The sequence below is a fragment of the Limanda limanda genome, chromosome 15 (genome assembly GCF_963576545.1).
Source record: "Limanda limanda chromosome 15, fLimLim1.1, whole genome shotgun sequence".
NCBI classification, from domain to species: Eukaryota; Metazoa; Chordata; class Actinopteri; order Pleuronectiformes; family Pleuronectidae; genus Limanda; species Limanda limanda.
Window position 1 is genome coordinate 1,906,875 of NC_083650.1, and position 22,521 is coordinate 1,929,395.

Genomic DNA, 22,521 nt, shown 5'->3' on the forward strand with positions numbered 1-22,521 from the left:
ACTGTCAGCAGATACTTGGCTTGGATTGTCATACTGTAATATTACAAACTTTATAACTGTAGTCCAAAGAAGTGTTTGTCTGTGTTTTTTCTCTTTTTTTCAATGCAACACTACAGGAAATCTATGCCAAACTGGAGGACACAGCAACATTTTATATATGCAATTGGCAATGCTTCAAGATGTTACTGTTTTTTAGGTCATAGTGTTCTGAGAGGAAACATGTGTTAAGTTATGGCAGCATTGTTTGTGGTGTGGTTGTTGTAGTGCATTTTGCACCAAAGGTTAACAGATATGCAGAGGTGTGTGTCTCTAAAGCCCACTGTGTTAAGTGATAGGGAAAAGTGACCATAGTATGGGTACATGACCGAAAACGATAGGAAAAAACTGTAAGGACTTTTTTGTGTAGTCCTGGTTTTGCTTGTATGTCTGCATCCACGTATTCTGACAACTGTTTCTGGACATTTACTGGAGTTTGTCTTCCACACATGAAGAAGACAGCAGGAGATTCTCCGGGTTCGGGTTCGGGTTCGGGGTGGGAGGAGGAGGAGGAGGAGGAGGAGGAGGAGGAGGAGGAGGAGGAGGAGGAGGAGGAGGAGGAGGAGGAGGAGGAGGAGGAGGAGGAGGAGGAGAAGGATGGAGGACACAATGTCTTACCTCCACATCGACCCCAGCTCTGTGTCCTTATCACCAGAGGTTTTTGAATCTTATTGATTTTTCTGAGTTATCTTCATCTGCGTCGGGTCCCCTCTTCCTCCTGAGATATTTGTGTTCTTCCAGTTCCGTGCTCATCGGGAATTCTCGGGACATTGTCCTGCTGTCTTCTCACACGGGCTTGAGTGTTCTCTAGAGTTTCTTCCACGGTGTAGCCAGGAAAAAACTCAGGAAAACGTCCAAAGCATCCGACTCTGACATTTCAGGAGAATATCTGGAGTTCATGTCTTGGAACAAGTGCCACTAACTTATTAGGGTGTACGTTGTGTCGAGGACTTATAGCATAAGTCCTAGTTTCCCTGGTAGAGATACATGTGTGATTAAATGTGTGAGAAAGAGAGAATGTGTGTGGTGGGGTGGGTGATGTGTATGTTTTAGTGTGTACAAGTGTGAATGTGCATCTGTGCACGTGCTGTGATGCGACGCGTCAGATTAGACAAAAACCACCGCAGGCTGATAATTACACAGCTTGATGATCGGAGTGAGTCATGACGAGTTATCAAGACTTTCTGCGACAGAGAGAGACTGAGAATGGTGAGAGTGTGTGTGTGTGTGTGTGTGTGTGTGTGTGTGTGTGTGTGTGTGTGTGTGTGTGTGTGTGTGTGTGTGTGTGTGTGTGTGTGTGTGTGTGTGTGTGTGTGTGTGTGTGTGTGTGTGTGTGTGTGTCTGTATGTGTGTGATCCAGACCGGTGCACATATGGTGAACATGTTTTTAATTTGATAAAAAAACAATTCAATAAGTCTTCTCAGCTGCAGTGACCCAGTTGATCTCTAATCTCATTCACATAAACAGGATCAGTGTAAAGTTCTCAGGTGTCAAAGCACAGGGATGGTCTCGGTTAGCTGAGGGTGTGTGTGTGTGTGTGTGTGTGTGTGTGTGTGTGTGTGTGTGTGTGTGTGTGTGTGTGTGTGTGTGACTCATGCCAATGTATACACTTTTTTTGTCTTGCCTGCTGTTTTACTTTCGCTCTGACTGGTTTTGCTCTGAACTTCTGTTACCTGCTCTTCATGTTCTTTCTCGACCCTCTGAACCGAAAGAGGATAGACCGAGAAGAAAAGAGAAAGCAGCTGGTTCTTAAGATCAAATACTTTTACTGATTAAAACGCACAATTTAAAATGTAACTATATCATCATGTATACTCCACAGACCTGTGTGTGTACTTGAAGGAGAAATACTCATAAAGCTGGTGAGAACTAAAGTGCTTTCTTTTTCTAGAGAAATCAGAAATGTGAATAATTAATCAGTGTTTTTAAAATCTAAATCAGTTGATATGAAACCTCGTAGACCTCTTTAGAAACCGACTTCTTTGTGTTGCCCTCTGCTGGTCAGACAGAGAATGCAGGTTTCAGGCAGCACATTGGCATAACTTTCTGGAGTCTACGTGTAAATATAATGCTGCTGTCCGTCGTCTGTTAGCTTAGCATAATGGAAACAAGGACCTCTTTAACATCACTGACATATCATATCTTATGTATTTATTCTAACCCAAAGTCCAAACGTGACGCATCATGATTTCTGGAGGTTCATGTGTTGGAGCGTTTCTGGATTCGGCTCCAGCTCGACCTCGTCTGGAAAAAATAAAAACATGGTCTACAGAAACTGTGACGGAGTTTCAGAGATGAAATTAACAGGACACTTGGTTTTCAACAATGAGCTTCTCAGGTTTATTTAGCAGATTTGATAATTGTATGAAAATATTTTTTATCCAATAGCAGATTTGATAATTGTATGAAAATATTTTTAAACTAAAAATAAACTGGTAACATCTGGCTGTGCTCAGCTGTTCAAGTCGGGTTGATGATTTTAATGATCTGGATTAGAGCCGGATCCCAGACAAAATCCTCCTCCAGATTGCTCTTCACCATCCCACAGTTGGGGGGCACCCAGGCGGTGTCATACCCCTGGTCGTGCCAGGTCTCCCGAAGCGGGTGATTCTTGCGATTGATGGCGATCACTTTTCCAACCCGTACCTTGACCTTAATGACGACCTTGTTACCCACAGAGCAATCAATGGGATAACGGCTAGCTTTCTGCAGGTCTCTGCTGAGGTAGACACCACGGCCGAGCATCCCCCCCGAGGACCTTCGGAAACCGGAGATCAGGATGCCTCTGGAACACGCCCTGGTGGTCCCGTGGTACATGACGTAGGTTCGATTATTAACCGGCTGATAAAACAGGTCCATGGTTTTTACAGAGTTTAGATTTTTGCAGGTTTAGGCCTGAACACATGAATCTGTTTCTTCCACTGAAGGTTTCAGAACAAACTTTCCATCAGACGAACACGGATGAAGATCTTCATCTTTTACCGCTGGCTGTAAAACAAATTCGGAGATAATGCAGATTTCCTTCCTTCCTTCCCAAGATATTTACAGTAAAAACAGATTTGTAGGAGAAACAAAGTGAGTGTTCACGTACCTGAGTGTCCGTCAGTGAACAGTGTGTGAGTTTTTCTGAGAACATTTAGGAAGCGGCCCCTATAAACGTTCAATTTGTGTTTCACTTTCGTTTACATTCAGATATTTAGACAGTGTGACGCAGCAGGATGTCGGGTCTGGCTGGATTCACAACAAAAAGAAGTTGTGGGGAACATCCAGGCGAGTTGAACTTGCTTTGTTACATATTTTTAATGGACGACTCCTGTGTCATTAAAATTAATTAATTAGTCTGTGCGTGGCTCGTGTATAAAATAATAATTAAATTAATATTGTTATTAATATTACATGATGTCTTGGTTGAATTTCCTATTTTGAATCATTCTTTAAATCTTTGAAAAAATTTTAAATGTGAAAAGGGGACCACCCCAAATTTCTGATTGCCACCCCTTTTCTTCAGTGTGTGTGTGTGTGTGTGTGTGTGTGTGTGTGTGTGCGTGTGTGTGTGTGTGTGTGTGCTTTACACACATCCAGACAATTTGGGAGATTGTAATTTTAAATGACAAAAATCATCCCACCCTAGAAAACTTAATTTCATCCAGGGCTCGGTGCCATGACGCTGCTGCAGAAACATCCAGATCCGCTCCACTCATATATCATGACAAGACAACATGAACCATGTGCTGGAGAGAACAAACACATCCTCTCACTCTCAGGGAATCCTCAAACAAACCCACCACCATGTCAAACTCAACAGTGTTGACTTTAACAACAATAATAATATTTTTACCATCCGAGGTAGACGGCTCACAAGCTACAAGCTGGTGAAACAGTGTCACGTGATCCCGTAGAAGCCACAAGTCTGCGTTAGATCAAGTGTGTTTTATATTCACAACGTCAAGGGGAAGAACTACACTACCCACAATCCTCAAGTGTAATGGAGATAGAGCTGTGATTGGTGGAGCTCGCTGTTACCATGGACATTTTTTACCACAACCAAGAAAAGAGATTGAGATGAGGAAAATTAGCCAAAAGGGTAAAAATCACTGCAACAAGGTTTGCAATTGTTTATGGGAAGTGCAGCTTCTTCACTTTTCAAATGGAGAATGTCAAAAGCTAAATAATCTCAAACACCCGCTAGTGGCCGGCTGCAGTTTATGCCATAGACCCCGCCTCCTGACATGTTGACTAAAAAGTCAAGTTCTTGTTAAATATCTTCTCAAAGATGGTTACTGTTATTTTATGTATGTCAGTTTAAGTGTTCAGGTTTTAGGTAAATTTAATTTTAATTAGTTATTTGATGACGTGAAAAACGGCTCAACACCGCCATCATTACTCTACAGACTCCGCCTCCAAATGACCTTTGTATATTTGAATATTTTGTCTTCATTCATCTTGATTTACAGTCTTTGCTCTTTACTGTACGATTCTTATAGTGTGACATGAACTGTATGTGATGCTTCGTCATGTAAACCTTTAGAGCTGGAATACGCTGTTATCTTTAAACATGTGATAATAATTTAATTTAATCCCTTCATGCACATGAAACTTTAGGTTACTTTCGTAACCCCGGTTCTCTGAGTAGCATGAGTGAGATGTCTCACTATGGGACACGCCCCTCGCGCGTATTCACAGAAGCACTTATAACAATTCGCCAGCCCTGATAGGCTGGCAGTCGTGACGTCCGCGTCAAGGTGCCGCACCTTAAATACGGTGGACGCGGCGTCACACATCATTCAAAACAAGAACACCTCTTCTCGCTTCACCCCAGCAGCAAGAAGGGCGGTCTGGTGAGACATCTCACTCATGCTACTCAGAGAACCGGGGTTACGAAAGTAACCTAAAGTTCTCTTTCTTAGCATTCGTTTCGATGTCTCACTATGGGATATGGAGACTCCCTTTTTGCCAGACAAGCTTATCTCGGTGACTGACCACCAGCCCCCCCCCCTCACTTAGGAGTGAGATTCACATTAGAGCCCACGCTCAAGACAGCGTGGGTCAGGCCAGGGGATGTGACATCCAACCTGTAGTACCTCGCAAATGTGAGGGGAGAAGACCAGCTAGCTGCAGCGCAGATGTCTTGGATAGAGACTCCCTTGAACAGGGCCCAAGAGGTCACGAGACCTCTAGTGGAATGAGCCCGTAAACCAGTCGGAACCTGAAGGCCCGAGCTGGAGTAGGCCAATGCAATGGCATCCACTATCCAGTGAGAAAGTCTTTGTTTGGAGATAGGTTTGCCCCAGTGGGGCTTAGCCCAGGACACAAACAACTGATCCCCTTTCCTAAAGTTCCTTGTCCTTTCCACATAAGTGTGTAAGGCACGGACAGGGCACAGCATGTGTAACCGCTGCTGTTCCGCAGAACCATAGGGAGGAGGCTGAAAAGCTGCCAGTTCCACTGGGGAGCATGGTTTAACAACCTTAGGAACAAAAGCAGGATTCGGCCTCAGTGTCACCCCAAGGTTCCCCGGGGTGAACCGCATACATGCCGGATGTACAGATAAAGCGTGAATATCACTCACTCGTTTAGCTGTAGCCAAAGCCAATAACAGAGCCACCTTCAGGGATAACGTCTTCATGTCGACGTTATCCAGTGGTTCAAAAGGATGACTAGAGAGGGCACCAAGCACCACTGCTAGATCCCAAGATGGCGACATAGTTTTAGAGATGGGCAGCAACCTCCGTGCACCCTTCATAAAACGACAAACCAGGGGGTGTTGGCCCACTGGTTTTCCATCAAATCCAACATGGCAAGCGGAAATAGCTGCCAAGTAAACTTTGACAGTAGAAAATGCCCTCTTTTGATCAATCAAGTCCTGCAGGAAGGACAGGATTGTACCAACTGGACACTGAAAAGGGATTTCCTGTGCCGAAGCTCACCAATCCTCAAACAATCTCCACTTACAGTCATAGAGAGACCTAGTGGATGATGCTCTGGCATTCTGAATCGTGTTAACAACACTCTGTGATAACCCAGTCAGGCTCAGATTAAACCACTCACGGGCCAAGCCCACAGGGCAAGGCGCTCTGGATGAGGGTGAAATATCTGCCCGCGCGCCTGGGAGAACAGGTCCCTGCGCAGCGGGAGAGGCCACGGGTGACCATGGAGTAGCTGCCTCACTTCCGCCAGCCAGTGCATGGACGGCCAGTGAGGAGCGATCAAAATCAGTGACAGACGATTCTCCCGCACCCTGAGCAGTGTCGGGGGAATCAAAGCCAGAGGCGGAAACCCGTAAAGCGGGACGCGCGGCCACTCTTGAGCGAACGCATCCAGCCCCAGCGGTGCGCTCCGGTCGTGCAGGGAGAAGAACAGTGGGCACTGTGTGTTCGCCCTCGACGCAAACAGATCCACTGTTGCGCGGCCGAAAAGTGACCAAATCTGCTCTACTACAGACGGGTGAAGCTTCCACTCCGCGTAGAGAGGATTTCCTCTGGACAAGAGGTCCGCACCCACATTCTGAATTCCGGGAACGTGGGTCGCTCTCACTGAGAGGAGATGCACCTCGCCCCATAATATCAGTCTGCGTGCAAGAGTGTGTAACTGTAGAGAACGTAGACCCCCCCTGGCGATTGATATACGCCACTGTGGTCGTATTGTCCGTCCTCACTAACACATGATGTCCCCGGAGGAACGGCAGAAAATGTTTCAGCGTCAGAAACACTGCCATCAACTCCAGATAATTGATATGGGCATGTTTGAGATCTGTGCTCCACATCCCATTCGCGGATCTGCCCTCGAACACACCGCCCCAGCCTGACAGGCTGGCTACTGTCGTCACCACCTTTCTGTCAGATACCGCGCCCATGCGCACACCCACTGTCAACAGAGACGGCCGTTGCCATGGTCGCAGCGCGCTGACGCAGGACACGCAAACCGTGACACTGCGGCGTCTGTGGCGCACGGGATCCAGTCTGAGAGAAGCCACCCAGCGCTGGAAATCTCTCATGTACAGCCTGCCCAGCCTCACCACCAATATGGTAGAGGCCATCAGTCCCAGTAACCGGAGACACAGTCCGTACGTGACCCGACGTGTTACGGCAAAATGAGAGAGAGTGGACCTGAAAGTGTTTACTGTCTCGGCTGATAAGCGAGCCGTGTAGGTCAGTGAATTTAACGTGAGACCCAGAAAGGCAATGTCCTACCTCGGTGTCAACACGCTCTTTTCCCTGTTCACCACAAACTCCAGATTGGCTAGGTGTGCCAGCACAATGCCTGTATGCAACGCCGCCTCTTGCTCTGAGCGCGCCAGCAGCAGCCAGTCGTCCAGATAAGTGGCCACGCGTATGCCCCGCTCCCTGAGGGGTGCTATAGCGGCGTCGACACATTTCACAAACACCCTCGGGCTCAGTGACATGCCGAATGGCAGTACTAGGTACTCGTACACTGTGTCCTGCAAAGCGAACCTCAGATATCTCCTGTGCGGAGGATAAATGAGGATAAACGGAGGAATGTGAAAATATGCGTCTTTCAGATCGATTGATGTGAACCAGTCCCCCGGCCGGATCAACCGTATCAGCGTTGAATGTGTCAGCATGCGAAACTTGTATCTCCTGAGATACGAGTTCAAAATGCGAAGGTCCAGGATGGGACGTAAGCAACTCCCCCCTTTCTTTGGGACCAGGAAATACCTCGAATAAAAACCTTCCAGTCTCTGCTGGAGTGGCACTATTCGTATGGCACTTTTGTTTAATAGAGCTGATATTTCCTCCCGTAACACCCGGGCCGACTCTCCCTGCGCACGGGAAGCGATGAGGCCGCGGAAACGGGGGGACATCATGGCGAATTGAAGCCTGTAGCCTTTGGCCAGTGTTTTCAATATCCACTCTGACGCTGTGCATGCTTTCCAACTCTCTAACCTCAAAGTTAGGGGGGAGTGAAGCTCTGTCTGACACAGACGATCTCTGGGGGCCCGCACCAGCTGCACACCTCCGAGTATCACCGCGCATGCGCGGTCTGATAGACTCGAGATGAGGGGAACGGGACGTTTCACCACAGGTGGGACGCTGCTTCCCCCTTGTGGTGTTAAGGGGGACAACAGCGTGCTCCGCACCTCTGTTTGTCGTTTTTGAGTCTCTTTGTTTTTGTAACCCTGCGCCCTCGGCTGTGAGCCTGGATGCGTCAGTGAAAAACTCTTTATTGACACAAACTGTGTGTGAGTGCTTGTGAGACATTGGTGTGGTGTTGAACAATCCCACATCTGAAACATGTCTCTTCTCCTCTTTAATGGGACTCACGAACTGAGCTCTGGGCCCACGCGTCGCCGAGAGGGATGGGTGGCACTGGATAATTTCTCCCTTAACACACGGGATAGCTGAGTTGCCAGGGAACGGCCGGCAGCTCCGCTCGCGGTGGGGTTGACCGCTAAGTCACCTTCTTCTTCCGCCTGGCCTGCTGATGGGTGATGGGCCCGGTTGAGCAGCCTGGGTCGACGGGGAATAGAAGGGCTTCCTCGGCCAAGCGGGCTTGGTGTCCGGGGGGCCGTTGGTGCTCGCACCCGGTTGAGCCCTGGGGCGCTTCGGGATGCGGAAGGCAGGGGGAGCGCTCCTAGAGGCCACCTGAGCAAAAGTCTGCCGGGGGGCCGGGTGCGCGGCGGCAGGTGCTTTCCTCGGAAGGCAGAGCTGCAGAGCCTCGTCCTCCTTTTTCTTCGTCTCGCAGCGCTTTTGCATTGAGGCGAGAGCGGAGCCGAAGACACCCTCGGGGACAATAGGCATGTCCAGGATGTCCTCCTTCTCTCTTTCGGACAGATTGGTCAGATTGAGCCATCTCGTCCTCTCCTGTAACACCAACATCGACATGCACTTCCCCGCCGCCTGTACAGCGCATCGCTGTACGCGCAGGCAGATATCCGCAATTGTGGTGATCTCATCCCACGCGGAACATTCAGGCACGTCGGCTATGTTGTCAAAAAGCTCTGCTTGGTAAGCTGACAACATGGAGGTGACGTTGAGAGCCCTCACTGTCAAAGCCGCTGCTTCATAAGCTCGCTCAGTCATGGCAGACTGGAGGCGATCGGCTTTCGTGGGGAGTGTGGGGGCTCTGGCCGAGGCAGCTGACAGCCTCGGATGGAGGTGAGCTGCCACCAGGGGCTCCATGGGAGGCATGCGGGCCATGGCATGTTTCTCCATCTCTTCAACATCCAGGGAAGACCTTGAATGGTGGCTTTGCTGGAGTAAGGGTTTTGCTTCCATGAGGCGGTAACTTCCTCCAGGAGTTCCGGGAACACCGGGAGAAGTTGTCTCGCAGCCCTTTTCGCTTGGGGTAATTTCTTCCCCTCGTAGCGGGACCTTGGGGTCTCCGCCACGACAGCGGGCCATGGAAAATTCAGTCTCTCTGCGGCGCGTCTACACACATCGTGCATGTCGCCGCTAGGCTGGGGCGTAATTACCCCGGCCGAGCCCTTTGCAGGGCTGGGAGAGCTGAGAGCCTGTGTCGGTGGAACGAAGCAGGATTCAAAATCCTCGTCGTCACCATCCGACACCAGACAATCTTCGCAGTCGGACTCATCCTCCTCCTCATAGTCCAACATGAGAGGTGGCTCCGTTAGCGGGTCCAGCAAATCCAGCGTGGAGCCCCAGTGCCGAATCTCTGGTTCGGGAGTGTCCTCCTCGGCCACACCGGGTTGGGGTTCCTCGGTGGCGGTCATGGAAAGGATCGGTTCCCCCTCAGAGAGGCTAGCTTGGCGTCCTAGCCGTCGACGGAGGCTCTTCGCTGTGAAGCGGGAGCAGTCGGCGCACGAGCCCGGATTGCTGATTGCTGATGGCGGCGCGGGCATGTTCCAGCCCGAGACACGCAGAGCAGACCTGGTGAGTGTCCGTGCTCGACATTTTATTTCCACAGGTGCACAGGCGATTGGCATCGCCTAGGTGCGGGGTGGAATGAAGCTTTGCAGCTTGCTCCATTTAGCTTGGTGTGCTAAAGGGGAGCGAATTATCTGGAGTGATAAACCCTGTTAGCTAGCTAGCTCCGGTAGCAGGCAGCGCGGTGACCGCAGGCTCCCGGTGCCGTTTAGCTATTTAAATTTGAAAACTACCTATGGTGAAGGCAGTCGGGTCGACGTTGCTACTACTAGCGTCCGGCGTAGGAGGTGTTAGCTCCAGTCTGTGGACAGCAGCTAGTTAGCATCGACGTCGATTAGAAAAATGCTTGTTCGTGAAGCGAGAAGAGGTGTTTGAATGACGTGTGACGCCGCGTCCACCGTATTTAAGGTGCGGCACCTTGACGCGGACGTCACGACTGCCAGCCTATCAGGGCGGCGAATTGTTAAAAGTGCTTCTGTGAATACACGCGAGGGGCGTATCCCATAGTGAGACATCGAAACGAATGCTAAGAAAGAGAACTATTAAATGTAAAACGTGCAGTGATGTCCACCTGAGTAAATTAAACCCTTCTTCGTGCCGGGAGGTTTAACGTGTCATCACGTTCAGTAACTGAGAGAAGAAATGAAATAATTATCTTGGGGGGATTTAGACTCTACAGCTCCACCCGTGATAATCCTAAATGTTATTTTCTTTTTCATTATATTGCGTCACGACCCGGCATCGAGAAACCGAGGGAAACCCGAGCATCTAGCTGTGTCACACACGGGTCAGTGCTGCAGAGCTCCACTGTCAGGGGAACCAATTTATTATTATTAATTCCTTTATGGTTATTATTTGTTTGTGTGAAAACAGTGAACCTATCTCATCATTGGTTCAATCACTGACGGAGGGATTTTGCCCAAAACTGAAAACTAATTTCTGAAAATATTTTATCGGTACATGCACATTTTAATTTGTTACTATTTTCAGTTTTTAAATATTTTAACACATCTATTATTTTTCCCCTTGATCATGTGGTGGGATTCATTTATATCCTCGTGCTGTCCCCTCCTGGAAGATGTCAGTCATTGCAGTGCTTAAAATTTGAGCACATTTGAAATGATAGTAGTTGATTTAAATTTTTTTATTGGACATGGGTTGAGTTATTGGTTATTTCTCACACTTATTTATGCATCGAAACAATAATATATTGACTTAATGGTTTATCATAAACCATCTCACCCATTTTGTGTTACTTTAGGACTTTTTTTGTTAGTTTGTTGGTTTTACTATTTATGTGAAAGCACAGAAACCACCTCAATAAAAACTGTGTATTGACACATCTGTTATAATTGTCTCAAAAACACAGGAAGCTCTGAAAAAGGAAATGTTTCCATGATCATGAACCTCCAGGATTCTGCAGCAGATTACTATCCTAGTGCTGCCTCCTGCTGGAAGAAGTCAAGAGTTACACTACTGAGAGGAAACTACACATTTCTCCCACTTTCGATGAATTAATGTGTTAGAATGTTAGTGTGTTAGTGTGTGCGTGTGTTTGTGTGTGTGTGTGTGTTTGCTTATTTGTTATCATTTTTATTAAAACACAAAAACACAGAAACCACCTGAAGAAGATCGTTGTATTCAAAACAGCAGTCACTTCTCTGAATGGGAATAATTTACTATAATTGTCTCAATTACCCCCCAAATCTTCAAAGCAATCAAGAAATGTATTTATAAAAATATGAAAATTATCGCTTTTCAATTTGTTCTTAAATGTAACCACATGACGTTTGTCCATGATCATGACATCACGTCTGTCGTAGTGCTGCCCCCTCCTGGACCAGGTTAGTAATTACAATGCTCAGAGGAAACTACACATATGTTTTAAGTGTGTTTTGTTCTGGACTGACCTCACACCACATTAATGAATTATAGTTTTAAAGTCTCCTGATTCTATCTTTGCAAAGTATTTTATAATTTCAATATCACTGCAACAACTAGTTCATACTTGTGTCTATTGCTCCAAAGGGTTTTCAATGTGAAGAAATACAAGAAGAATACAAACGTTTTCATTCCATGTTTAACTTTGTTTTCGCAACCGTTCCACTCATTCAGAGACAGTTTTTTATTATTCCTACTCATGTGTAATACAAACAAACAAAAAAATACAAAAATAAACAACTTAAATCAATGCTACACACAAGGCTGCTGAGCTGGTTTCTATCTCTGCACAATATGTGAACACTCCAGTGTTGGAACAGGCCAGAATATAATGAGAGTAGAATGATGTGGGTGTGTTTGAAGACATTTGTGAATCTGCATTTGTTGCACACTGAGGCCTGAGAGTTAAATGCTCACTCTGCGATTGTGTAGAATTAAAATACAAAAGCTGCACTGACAATTTCCTCGAATGACAGCACATGAAGAATCTTCACAGAGTGGAGCTCTGAGAGTTTCTGACTTCCTGAGACTTCCGGCCTCATGATGATGCTTCACTAACGACTGCGGACGACCACTTGTCCGTGTGTTTATTTCTCTCTGTCTGGCTCGTGACCTCTTAACTGCTGCAGTGTCTGGTCAGTGCAAATCATCAGTCACCGTGTCACAGGTCCTGGAAGTTCAGAGGTCGAACTTTGACCTCGAAAAAACCTGGGACTTGCTGCGTCTACTACACACCAAACACACACACACTGGTCAACTGGAGGGCAATCAGAGGTGATCAGACATTAACGTTGAGCTTGACACCGATGCAGACACACACACACACACAAACAGGCACACACACACTCAAACAGATGTTATCAAGCCCTAAAAATAGAGTTCAGGAAATTTTCTAAAAGATTCTTTCCAACAAAATCACCAAAATCCAAACGTGGTGTAGTTTGCTGCTGTATTTGGGCTAAACTGGATTTAAACAGTGGTTCCTAATGAAGTGGTCACATATTGAACATTTATGTTTCAAATCATTATCAGAGACTTGAATAAAAACTACAATGTGTTGAGTTGAATGACTTTTATTTTGGAGGCACTTTCCATTCACACAAAAGTTGAAAAACTAAGAAATAAATCACATCCTCTTCATCATTATGTTCACATGCTTTTCTTTTTTTTTACAGGAGAAATTAAACATTTATATTTTAAGTTATGTCCAGACTGTTTCTTACAAGCTTCTTAAGTCTCTTAGGAAAAGAACAACAGTTCATGTGGAATCCCGCCGTCCGTGTCACAGCTGTCAAATCCAAACACAACCTCTGAGTCTGACTATTCTTGTGGAGCCGAGTGGAAAAGATGGAAAAGCAAAGTGTAAATAAATAAGTTTCGCAACGTATCCGCCTGCTGTAGTGAAGTCTGACGTTTTAACACTGGCCTTTAGTCTAAAGAGTTCATAGTCATCAATATTTGTATTCCCTACATCTTTACCCTGATTTCTGGGTAGTTTGGTGCTGGAGCTATTTGGAGATAAATCCTTTAGTGGACTGACTCCTCTGAACTGGGACCAGCATCAATTTACAAGCAGGAATATTAAAGGGGACGAATCAAGAGGGGACATGCTCCTGTATAAGATGTGATCATATGGAGTTTTTAGTTTCTCAGTGCTACAGAGAGGGAATGACAGACAGGAAGACAAGGATGTACAACAGGAGGAGTCGTTGTTCTCAGGAGCTCTTGTCTTCGAAGTAGGTTTGTTCGATGCGTCTGCAGAACGACAGCAGGTTGTCGTAAGTCTTGATCCGCTCGGCGAGCTCGGTGCTGGTCAGTCGGGTCGTCAGGATAGTGAACAGGTGACCGAACACCAAGGCGTCCAGCTCCGTGGGCCTGCAACACACAAGCATACACACAATAAGTATTACTGCTAAAACTACTTAAACTTAAATATTAGGTCAATAATGTTATCGTGCACAAACTGCCATTTTTATTCAGCATAATAGTCTTTATTTACATTTAAATGCACTGTTCATGTGGTTTAAACCTGTACCAGTGATGTATCACTACTATTCTTTCACTCAGCTTCAGATGAAAACCCAGAAGAAATTAAACCAACAGTTCTTCACACATTTCTGCTGTAGTTTTCATAATTAGTTTAAAGTTAAACTTTGCAACTTTTTCAGTTTAAAACAGCAGCAGCTTTAAAATGAGTTTGAAGTTTCATTGACTTAAAATATGTGGAAGGTTTCCTCCTTCTTTCCCACTTCTCACCCTTAACGTCTGCTCTATGTCACTTTGGTGAGTTGGTGGGATCTCCTGTGAGAAGTGTGGAACTGGCTGAGAGTGATTAAAAAACATTTTATCTCCAATATTCAGCAGGGAACTTTAAAAAATATTAAGAATGCTAAACAGAGTTTGATGGATTTGTTACAGCAGCAGCCCCAGTGAGTGGGACTCAGGTTTTAGTCAAAGACACTCACACTCTCTCTCACACAGACACACACAGACACACACACGGATACATACTGTTTATTAAAGAAGAACTGTTGTGTTCCCAGCCTCTGAGAAAGCGCCTGGCAGCACTGACTGACATCTTCATAAACCTGAAACACATGAGCAGAGGAAAAGGTTTTTATATTTTTGTATACATGTTTTTGAAACCGGAAAATATCTGAATCAGAAGCATCTGGGGAAACGTGGAATCCCCGGTGGCGGCTCACCTGCGCCAGCGTTTTCCCTCCCCAGCCGATGGCGTTCATCTTCCTCTTAACCTCCCACTGCTTGTTATAGGCCAGGACATTACTCAGTGGCCACGAGTACGGACTGCTGTATCGAGGACGAGAAATCTACACAAAACACACAAAAACGCTGATGAAGAGTCTATATTCATATTCTGAATAACTAATGAAAAGAGAGAGACAAGAAAACTGTTCACACCTCAGCTGCTGTGGCATCATCACACCACTGGATGAACAGCTGTAAAGAGGAGAAGAGAGTTCAGTGATTGGTAGATAATATAAAGAAGTATTGTGTGTAACTGTCAGTGTGCGTGTGTGTGTGTGTGTGTGTGTGTGTGTGTGTATGCGTGTGTGTGTGTCTACCTCAGCAGTAAGCAGCATGTTGTTGACCAGCTCCATGTACGCTTTCATTTCAGCTCGTTGAACATCATCCAGACCGTCGCTCAGAGAATGACCCTGAAAACCAGAAACACAGAGAATATGAGTTCTCCTCCACAACCGAGTGAATCCTCGACACCAACAGACGACGAGTGGATTCATAAAATGTGTGATAATCCCACAGAAAACATCTCTTAACAACAAGCAGACAGTAACTACATCTTTACCTTTGCTTTGGTGAATTGTACTATCGGCCCGAGTTCTGACACCACCTGGTTTCCTACATGAATAAAAGGGATCTTACCTGCAGAGACATACACACAGAGACACACACAGATAAGGAGAGAAGAGTAAAGAAAGTTAATATCTCAGCCTATGTGTCCACGTTTCGATCAGTTTAATTTCTCTGTGAAATGGACGAATCCAACGAGACTGGTCTCTGCAGCAGCACGTGCACTCACCAGAAGGAGACATGTATTCAGCATTCGCTCTGCAAACCACCTGCACAGGTAAACCACACATCCGGAGGTAGGCCTGCACACACACAGAGAAACAAGGGGACGTCATTTAGCAGTGGAATAATAAACCATTATTAATTAGGGATCAGGGAAATTACTGATGGGTTTTAAACTCATTCTGAAGATTGATCTCCACGTCACGGAGTCGTATGGGTTCATAACACAAGACAGACGACACTGAGACAGATTCAATACACAGAGGAGACAGTGGGGACAGATGTTCACCTGCACAGCGAGAGACGAGGCGCAGTCCGAGAGCAGAATCTGATCCTCTGGAAAACAGACACACAACAGAAACATCACATTAACATCTACGTCAGCAGAGATCGTTCATTCTGTGTGTATTCAGCTCGGAGCGGATTTACCCTTCAGCGGCTGGTACAAGGTCGCACTCTCAGGCCATGGCTCAGCAGCTGTACAACACAAACAAACACACACACACACACACACACACACACACACACACACACTAAGGGTTTTAACAACTGACATTCAGCTCGTTTCACATAAGACACCTACAATTGCTTTTAATGGTATTTAACATAAAGGCACAAACACACCAATTAACATTCACAGGTTCGATGCTAATTTAAATCAGTTATAATTAAACATCACCTGACGTCACAGTGACGTGTTGCAGGTACTGTGACGTCAGGTGACAGGTGCGTAAAAACCCAAGATGACTGTTTATTTATTTCTGCTGCAGCAGGAGGAGCAGCTCGTGTTTGTGGCTAATTATATAATAAAATATGATGAATCATTTGGACTGACTCGTGTTTCTGAATCGCTGTGATGATGTTTCAGCTCCTGAGCAGGTTTGTTTTTTAAATTTGAATCGTTAAAGAGCAGAGTTTGTGCGGAAACAGCTGCTTGTTCCCCGGTTTGACGTGTAGGACGAACGTTAGCATCGCTAGCTCGGCGGCTAATGGCGGCTAAGCTAACTGAAGGTGATTTACCTGCCATCTGCGACACGAAGGCTTCAGCCGCCAGAGACATGAAGCTGCTGGAAGAGTCCTCGAGTCAGAAGAAAGGTTTATTAACTCAGCTGGAGTCACAGCTCGGTACAGGAAGTCCGAGGACAAGTGCAGCTCCTGCAGGCAATGACTGGTCCCACCGCTTTAATCTGCCGAGAAGAAACGGGGACGCAGATTGTTGGTTCCGGGGCTGTGACACTGCAGCTGCATCATGTGGAATGGATGGATAAAAAGATAAATAGATTGATATATTGATGGATATATGGATAAATAGATGGATAGATCAATATATGGATTATAAATAGATTCATATATGGATAAATAGATTCATATATGGATAAATAGATGGATATTTGGATGATAAATAGATTGATTTATGGATAAATAGATTGATATATGGATAAATAGATGGATGAATGGATGGATAGATGGATATATGGATGATAAATAGATTGATATATGGATAAATAGATTGATATATAGATGGATTGGGAAATTATTGCGTTACAGCAGCATGTGAAGTGCATATAGAGAAGAAATAAAACAGATATGAAAATTAAAATAGCTCAATGTAATGAAACATAAAATGTCATAAAACCTGTACATACTCTCGAAGTAAATGATACACAATAAAGTACTAGAATACACAGTTAAGTACTAGATATAATAGAACATAGGAATATAATATTAATGCTAGTGTTTTATTTCTTATTTGTTCATCTTGTGTGTCTACTGATTTATAATATATGCTCTAATTATTATAATTTCCTGACGCTACACCTCTGTGTATGTGTCCCTCGCTTGGTTTATCCTGAGGAGTAACCACATATCTTCACATCATCATCATCATCATATATACATCATCAGACTCTACTTTCATCCATCTCATCCCCACATCCATTCATCCCTCTGTTTCCCCTCATCCCTATTATATAACAACTCGTCTTCCCCTTCTCCTTCCCTCATCACTTCTTATCCAGTTAGGTCTATACATCTTATAGGTAGATACTGGCTTGGGTTTATATAAAGCTCTTGTGGAAATGAAGAAGAAGAAGATACACTTTTATTAATCCCACACACATGCACAAACACACTCATGCATTGGGGAAATTAGTCCTCTGCATTTCACCCATCTGGTGCAGGACACACTGCAGAGCAGAGCAGTGGGCTGCCAGGTACGGCGCCCGGGGAGCAGATGTTGGGGGAGTAAGGTGCCTTGCTCAGGGGCACTAGACAGGGTAGGGAGAAGAGTCTTTTTGAACTTTGGACAGGTCCAGGTTCGTTACACCATCCAGGCAAGTTTCCGCCGAAACTCCGAGGAGACGAACCGTGGAGTCGAACCAGCATCGAACCAGAGACCCCTTCTCTCCCAGTAGTCCAAGTTTTCTGCCACTAGTCCACCGCCTCTCCAAATGGTCGTTATAACAAAATCTTCTAAAAACAAGAGCAGGTCGAGATTAATTTAAAATATCTTATTGGCTCTTTTCTCTATTTGAGAACATCTCAAAATTTTCTGAACCAAGTCCAAGTGAAACTTCTCTTGTAAATGGTGTTTTCTCTCTTTCAGGCTGCAGTACGTGCAGCAACCAGTCGGGGGCGTCCCTGCTTCACCACATTCAGACTGGAACTACAGGTTGGTGTCAAAGTGCAACTCAAGCATCTCTGTTGAATATCAAATGTTTTCATTAAACACACATAAGAGACAGAATCTAAAATCTTCAGTCAGACTTTCACCTGTTTTTCAGTTGATCTGCATATGAAAAATACTCTCAAATTTATTTACAGCTTTGAGTAATACCGACTAAATCGAATCTGTTGCACAGAATACGATCAGAGTATTAAATGCAGGATTCAAAGTCTGACATGGTTGAGTGTGTCTGTGATGTTTCCAAAAGCAGAGCAACACAAGCACAGCGGCCTTTCCCTCGTGTGTAACTGCTTATCAAACGTCAGATATGCAGATAATATACAATATTTCAGTTTATGAGTGAGCGTGTGAGCTTCTGTCGATCTGGGCCTCTCCTGCACATTTAACCGCGTCTCGGCCGGAAGCCACCAATTAATGGCTCTCCGCGCTCATTTCCCCTCCATCCTGTAACTAAAACACACATACACACACACACACACACACACACACACACACACACACACACACACACACACACACACACACACACACACACACACACACACACATACATACATGACAAACACACACATGACCCACACATTACACACACGCATCTCACGGACACAGAAGATTCCTCTCACCTAAAGTGACCCATGTTGTCCTTGTGCGTAAACGATGCGTAAAAGCGCACAGAAATCATAGGATGCGAAATTTGTCATGTGGCTACGAATCATTTTTTCAACCATATAAAGAGGTTGATAGTCCAGGTGTAATGCAGCCTTGATTATGTTTTAAAAAGGAGCAACAGTTTGGGCATGAGTCTTCACTGAATTGTAATAATTCAACATTTTATATTTTGGCGAATGAGAGACAACGAGTTTACGTGCAGCTTCCCTCCTCCTGTCTCATTTGGAGACAGATGTCTCTCACTCAGGAGCATTTGCTCTTCTGTGTCTGTGCCTCTGCTTCACACACTGGTTAAACAAACCGGCCTGTGTGGCTCTGTGATGATGTGACGTCCCGGATCACAGTTTATCCGCGGAAATAATCCGGAGCACTTTTAAATCCTCCCACTGGAGAAAACGATCACATTTAAGAAGCGTCTCAGCTCTGTAACAAAGACCGTGTAGAGGACAGCAGATCACTCTATTTTGAATGATGTATATTTGTTCCCCCCTTCATGTGGCCTATTAATAAATGTTGGTGGTGAAAGAAGATTTATTTTGTGGATGAAGACTTGATCCATTGGGACATTCACCACTTTGTCCTAAAAGGATCGAGGTGTGTGTGTGTGTGTGTGTGTGTGTGTGTGTGTGCGTGTGCGTGTGTGCGAAAATATTTGCATTTCACTTTTACAACTCGAAACATTTTGGTTTATTTGTATCAAAACATTTCCACGTATCAAATTTTTTTCGTTTTTGCACGATGAGTTTCACTTTTTTTTCTTACAAAAATGGACACGTACAAAAGAAACAGAGATGCTGCTACGAAGAATAACATATGCTTCTAAATAATAATAATAATAATAATACAAATAAGTACTGGCGTAGGCTTACATACATTTCAATAGCATATTCAACTGGAGCAAACACTTCGCTTATTTTCGGAGAGGATCATTTCCAACCTCTCGGTTCTGGATCCAACCACAAACCTTTTTCAGAAAGTTCTTTTCGTTGAAACCCTGTAACCCTGAGAACATGAGTTGGACTTACAGTCGCTGTCGTGCATTTAAAAACCTTTACATCCAATTTGGCTGCTTCTCTTAAGTCTTTATTTACGAGTTTCCTCTTGCGTAAAAATGCAACTTCTCCTCTAAATTAATGACGACTTTATTCCCCTTATGGAATTAGAACGAAATTGTGAATATGGCTACTCATCCTACTAAATATTCATTATTTTCTGATATTCCTAAAAATAAAAACTGACACGTTACTAGTCCAACCATTCTGCAGGTCAGGGATTTGGTGTTTGTGTTAATTGTTTTTTCCCCTTTGAGCTCCAGTCTGTGGAAACAACATTTTGGTAATGTGCATATTCATTTACTCGCTTTAGGTATCTATTCTAAAACCCTGTTTCATATTTACCCTGTAGAAATCAAACCCTGTTTTCTCCAAAGGACGCAATCCAGCCTCGCTCAGCGCAGATAAAGGGAGAACTGCAGCCAGTCGCAGGCACAATGCTCCTGTGCCTTTTGTGTCTTAACTTGAAACAATTCACTAATTGCACCATGAAATGTTAGACCCTCAACAGCCCTTAATCCATAGAGCTGCACGTATAAGCCGAATTATCATTTAGTAGATGTGCAGAAAAAATAATTCAACTATTTGAGTTGTTAAAGTAAGTTTTGTATATGCTAAAGATAAATGCAGGCTCTTAAATATGAAGATATTATATAAAATATCACATTGAAGTGGATATCTGAGGTTTGGAGGGTCGAGGACTCACCGGACATTTCACAGACTAGAGGATTAATCGATTAACTGAGAACATAATCGCTTGAATAACTGGTGAGTAATTGCAGCATTGAAAGCAAAAAAAATCAAAGCCTTTCGTTTGTGAATTAAACATCAGACTGAAACTGAAATATCTGTACAACAGAGAGATTCAAACACAATAAAATATGAGGCATTTAAGAATATCGATTAAGCCATTTTGCTGGTCGATTGGTGGATAATTTCAAAGCAGCTAAGAATTGTTTCCGGGCCGCGGTTATACCCTGGACCCCTGGAGCAATGTGGGAGAATGAAGGCGCTCGAACCACCGGCCTCTTCACACGGTGATCACCGCCTTCACGGTGCTGCCGCTGTCGCTGTGGTCGCTGCTGCTGCTGCTGCTGCTGCTGCTGCTGTTGTTGTTGTTGTTGTTGTCCGTCGCCCTCTTGTTTTTGCTGCGTCCCTTGGTGTTGGGAAGCTTGTTGTCCTTCTTCCAGCGCATGCGCCGGTTCTGGAACCAGACCTTGACCTGGCGCTCGGACAGAACCAGGGTGTGGGCCACCTCCACCCGGCGGCGGCGCGTCAGGTAGCGGCTGAAGTGGAACTCCTTCTCCAGCTCCAGGACCTGCTGCCGCGTGTAGGCCGTGCGCAGCCGCTTCGGCTCCGGGCCCGTGTGGTTCGGGTTCACTGTTCATTTAAAAAACAAATCAGAAAGAAAAGGAGAAAGAATTAAATCCACAGAAGCATCAAATTCAATTATTTTAAAGTTTACTATTATATTCTCATGGCTATTAGTATATATTCAGACAATTATAATTCCGAGTAGAAATTGAAAAACCAACATTCTAAAATTGTATGTGAACATATTTAATTATGATGGTGGTGTTTTTTCAGTTTTGATCCTCGTTTCACTAGGATGAACATTTTCTTTACTTTTAACTCTCAGCTTTTTTATACACACATACACACACACACACACACACACATCCACTCTCGCTCTCTCTCTCTGTGACACACACACACACACACACACACACACACACACACACACACACACACACACACACACACACACACACACACACACACACACACACACACACACACACTGTGGCAGAGCCATAAAACTTTATAGGGGTTGTAATTCTCTCTGACTCTCACTGAGCTCGTAAATAAGTCGACAACAAAAAAAACGAGCACAAATGGACGAAAGAAAGAAAAAGAGACAGATAGAGAGAGAGAGAAAGAGAGAGAGAGAGAAGGAAATGGAAAGAGAGAGAGAAGAGGCTGCATCTGGCTCCTGGAAGATAAAAAACCTGAACAAGGGACTGAGAGAAACGGAGGTGATGGAGAGATGGAATGAAGAGATGGAATGGAGAGAGCAGAAACGCAGAGATGTAAATCTTGCGGATGTCTCACCATGAGCGATGTGCACTTTCTTCATCCAGGGGTAGACCACGATGGGCGGCTTGTCTCTGCCCTGGCAGGCCGTTCCTCTCCTCTGCACCTGGAGGGTCTTCGCACACGTCATCCAGGCCTGGCACTGCAGCTCCTTCGTGGGGGGGGCATCAGTGTCCCTGTAGCCGGGGAAGCTCGCACCTTGGTCCTCTCCATCCTCCCGCGGTCGCCCCTGCACAGAGTGTGGATAGCCGGTTTGTTGTGGTGTGTATGGAGGCGGTGGGGGTTGTTGGTAGCCCCCTCCATAACTACCACTGTCCTGGGGGGTGTTGTAATACCCCCCCTGGTCAGTAAAATTACTGTAATCTTCTTCACAAGGCGGGAACTGCGGCTCAGCATATTTACAGCTCACCACGTAGGACTCCATGATTGATTTATAGCGAGGCTGGAAGGAGAATACTAATTTTTCTTCCTCGCCCCTCTCTCTGTCTCGCTCTCCCCTCTGGCACGGAGCCATCCTGCGGCTGTCAAATAGACGGACGGCCGCGCGGGCCACGTGACCCCGCGGCCAACCAATGGGAGGCGGCCCTGCGGCTTGTTTATGTCGTGGGTAATGGGATGATTTGAAGGCAGAAAAAAATGTTC

The 22,521-nt window shown here is 45.3% G+C and overlaps 2 protein-coding genes and 1 pseudogene across 2 annotated transcripts; all 3 read right to left on the reverse strand.

Annotated features, from left to right (window-relative positions):
• Positions 1-6,067: 6,067 nt before the first annotated feature.
• On the reverse strand, positions 6,068-9,857 carry LOC133020966 (uncharacterized; annotated as a pseudogene).
• Positions 9,858-12,880: 3,023 nt separating this feature from the next.
• mtx2 (metaxin 2) lies at positions 12,881-16,546 on the reverse strand. The gene is made up of 10 exons (XM_061087199.1): positions 16,399-16,546; positions 15,808-15,855; positions 15,668-15,714; positions 15,386-15,458; positions 15,152-15,228; positions 14,910-15,002; positions 14,746-14,784; positions 14,529-14,654; positions 14,335-14,411; positions 12,881-13,698 (listed from the first exon to the last, which is right to left on the reverse strand). Exons 1-10 carry the CDS (start codon positions 16,436-16,438, stop codon positions 13,539-13,541), a joined length of 780 nt encoding a protein of 259 aa, XP_060943182.1. The 5' UTR covers positions 16,439-16,546; the 3' UTR covers positions 12,881-13,538.
• Positions 16,547-20,815: 4,269 nt separating this feature from the next.
• Positions 20,816-22,303, reverse strand: LOC133020934 (homeobox protein Hox-D4b-like). The gene is made up of 2 exons (XM_061087706.1): positions 21,898-22,303; positions 20,816-21,165 (listed from the first exon to the last, which is right to left on the reverse strand). Exons 1-2 carry the CDS (start codon positions 22,301-22,303, stop codon positions 20,816-20,818), a joined length of 756 nt encoding a protein of 251 aa, XP_060943689.1.
• Positions 22,304-22,521: the final 218 nt, after the last annotated feature.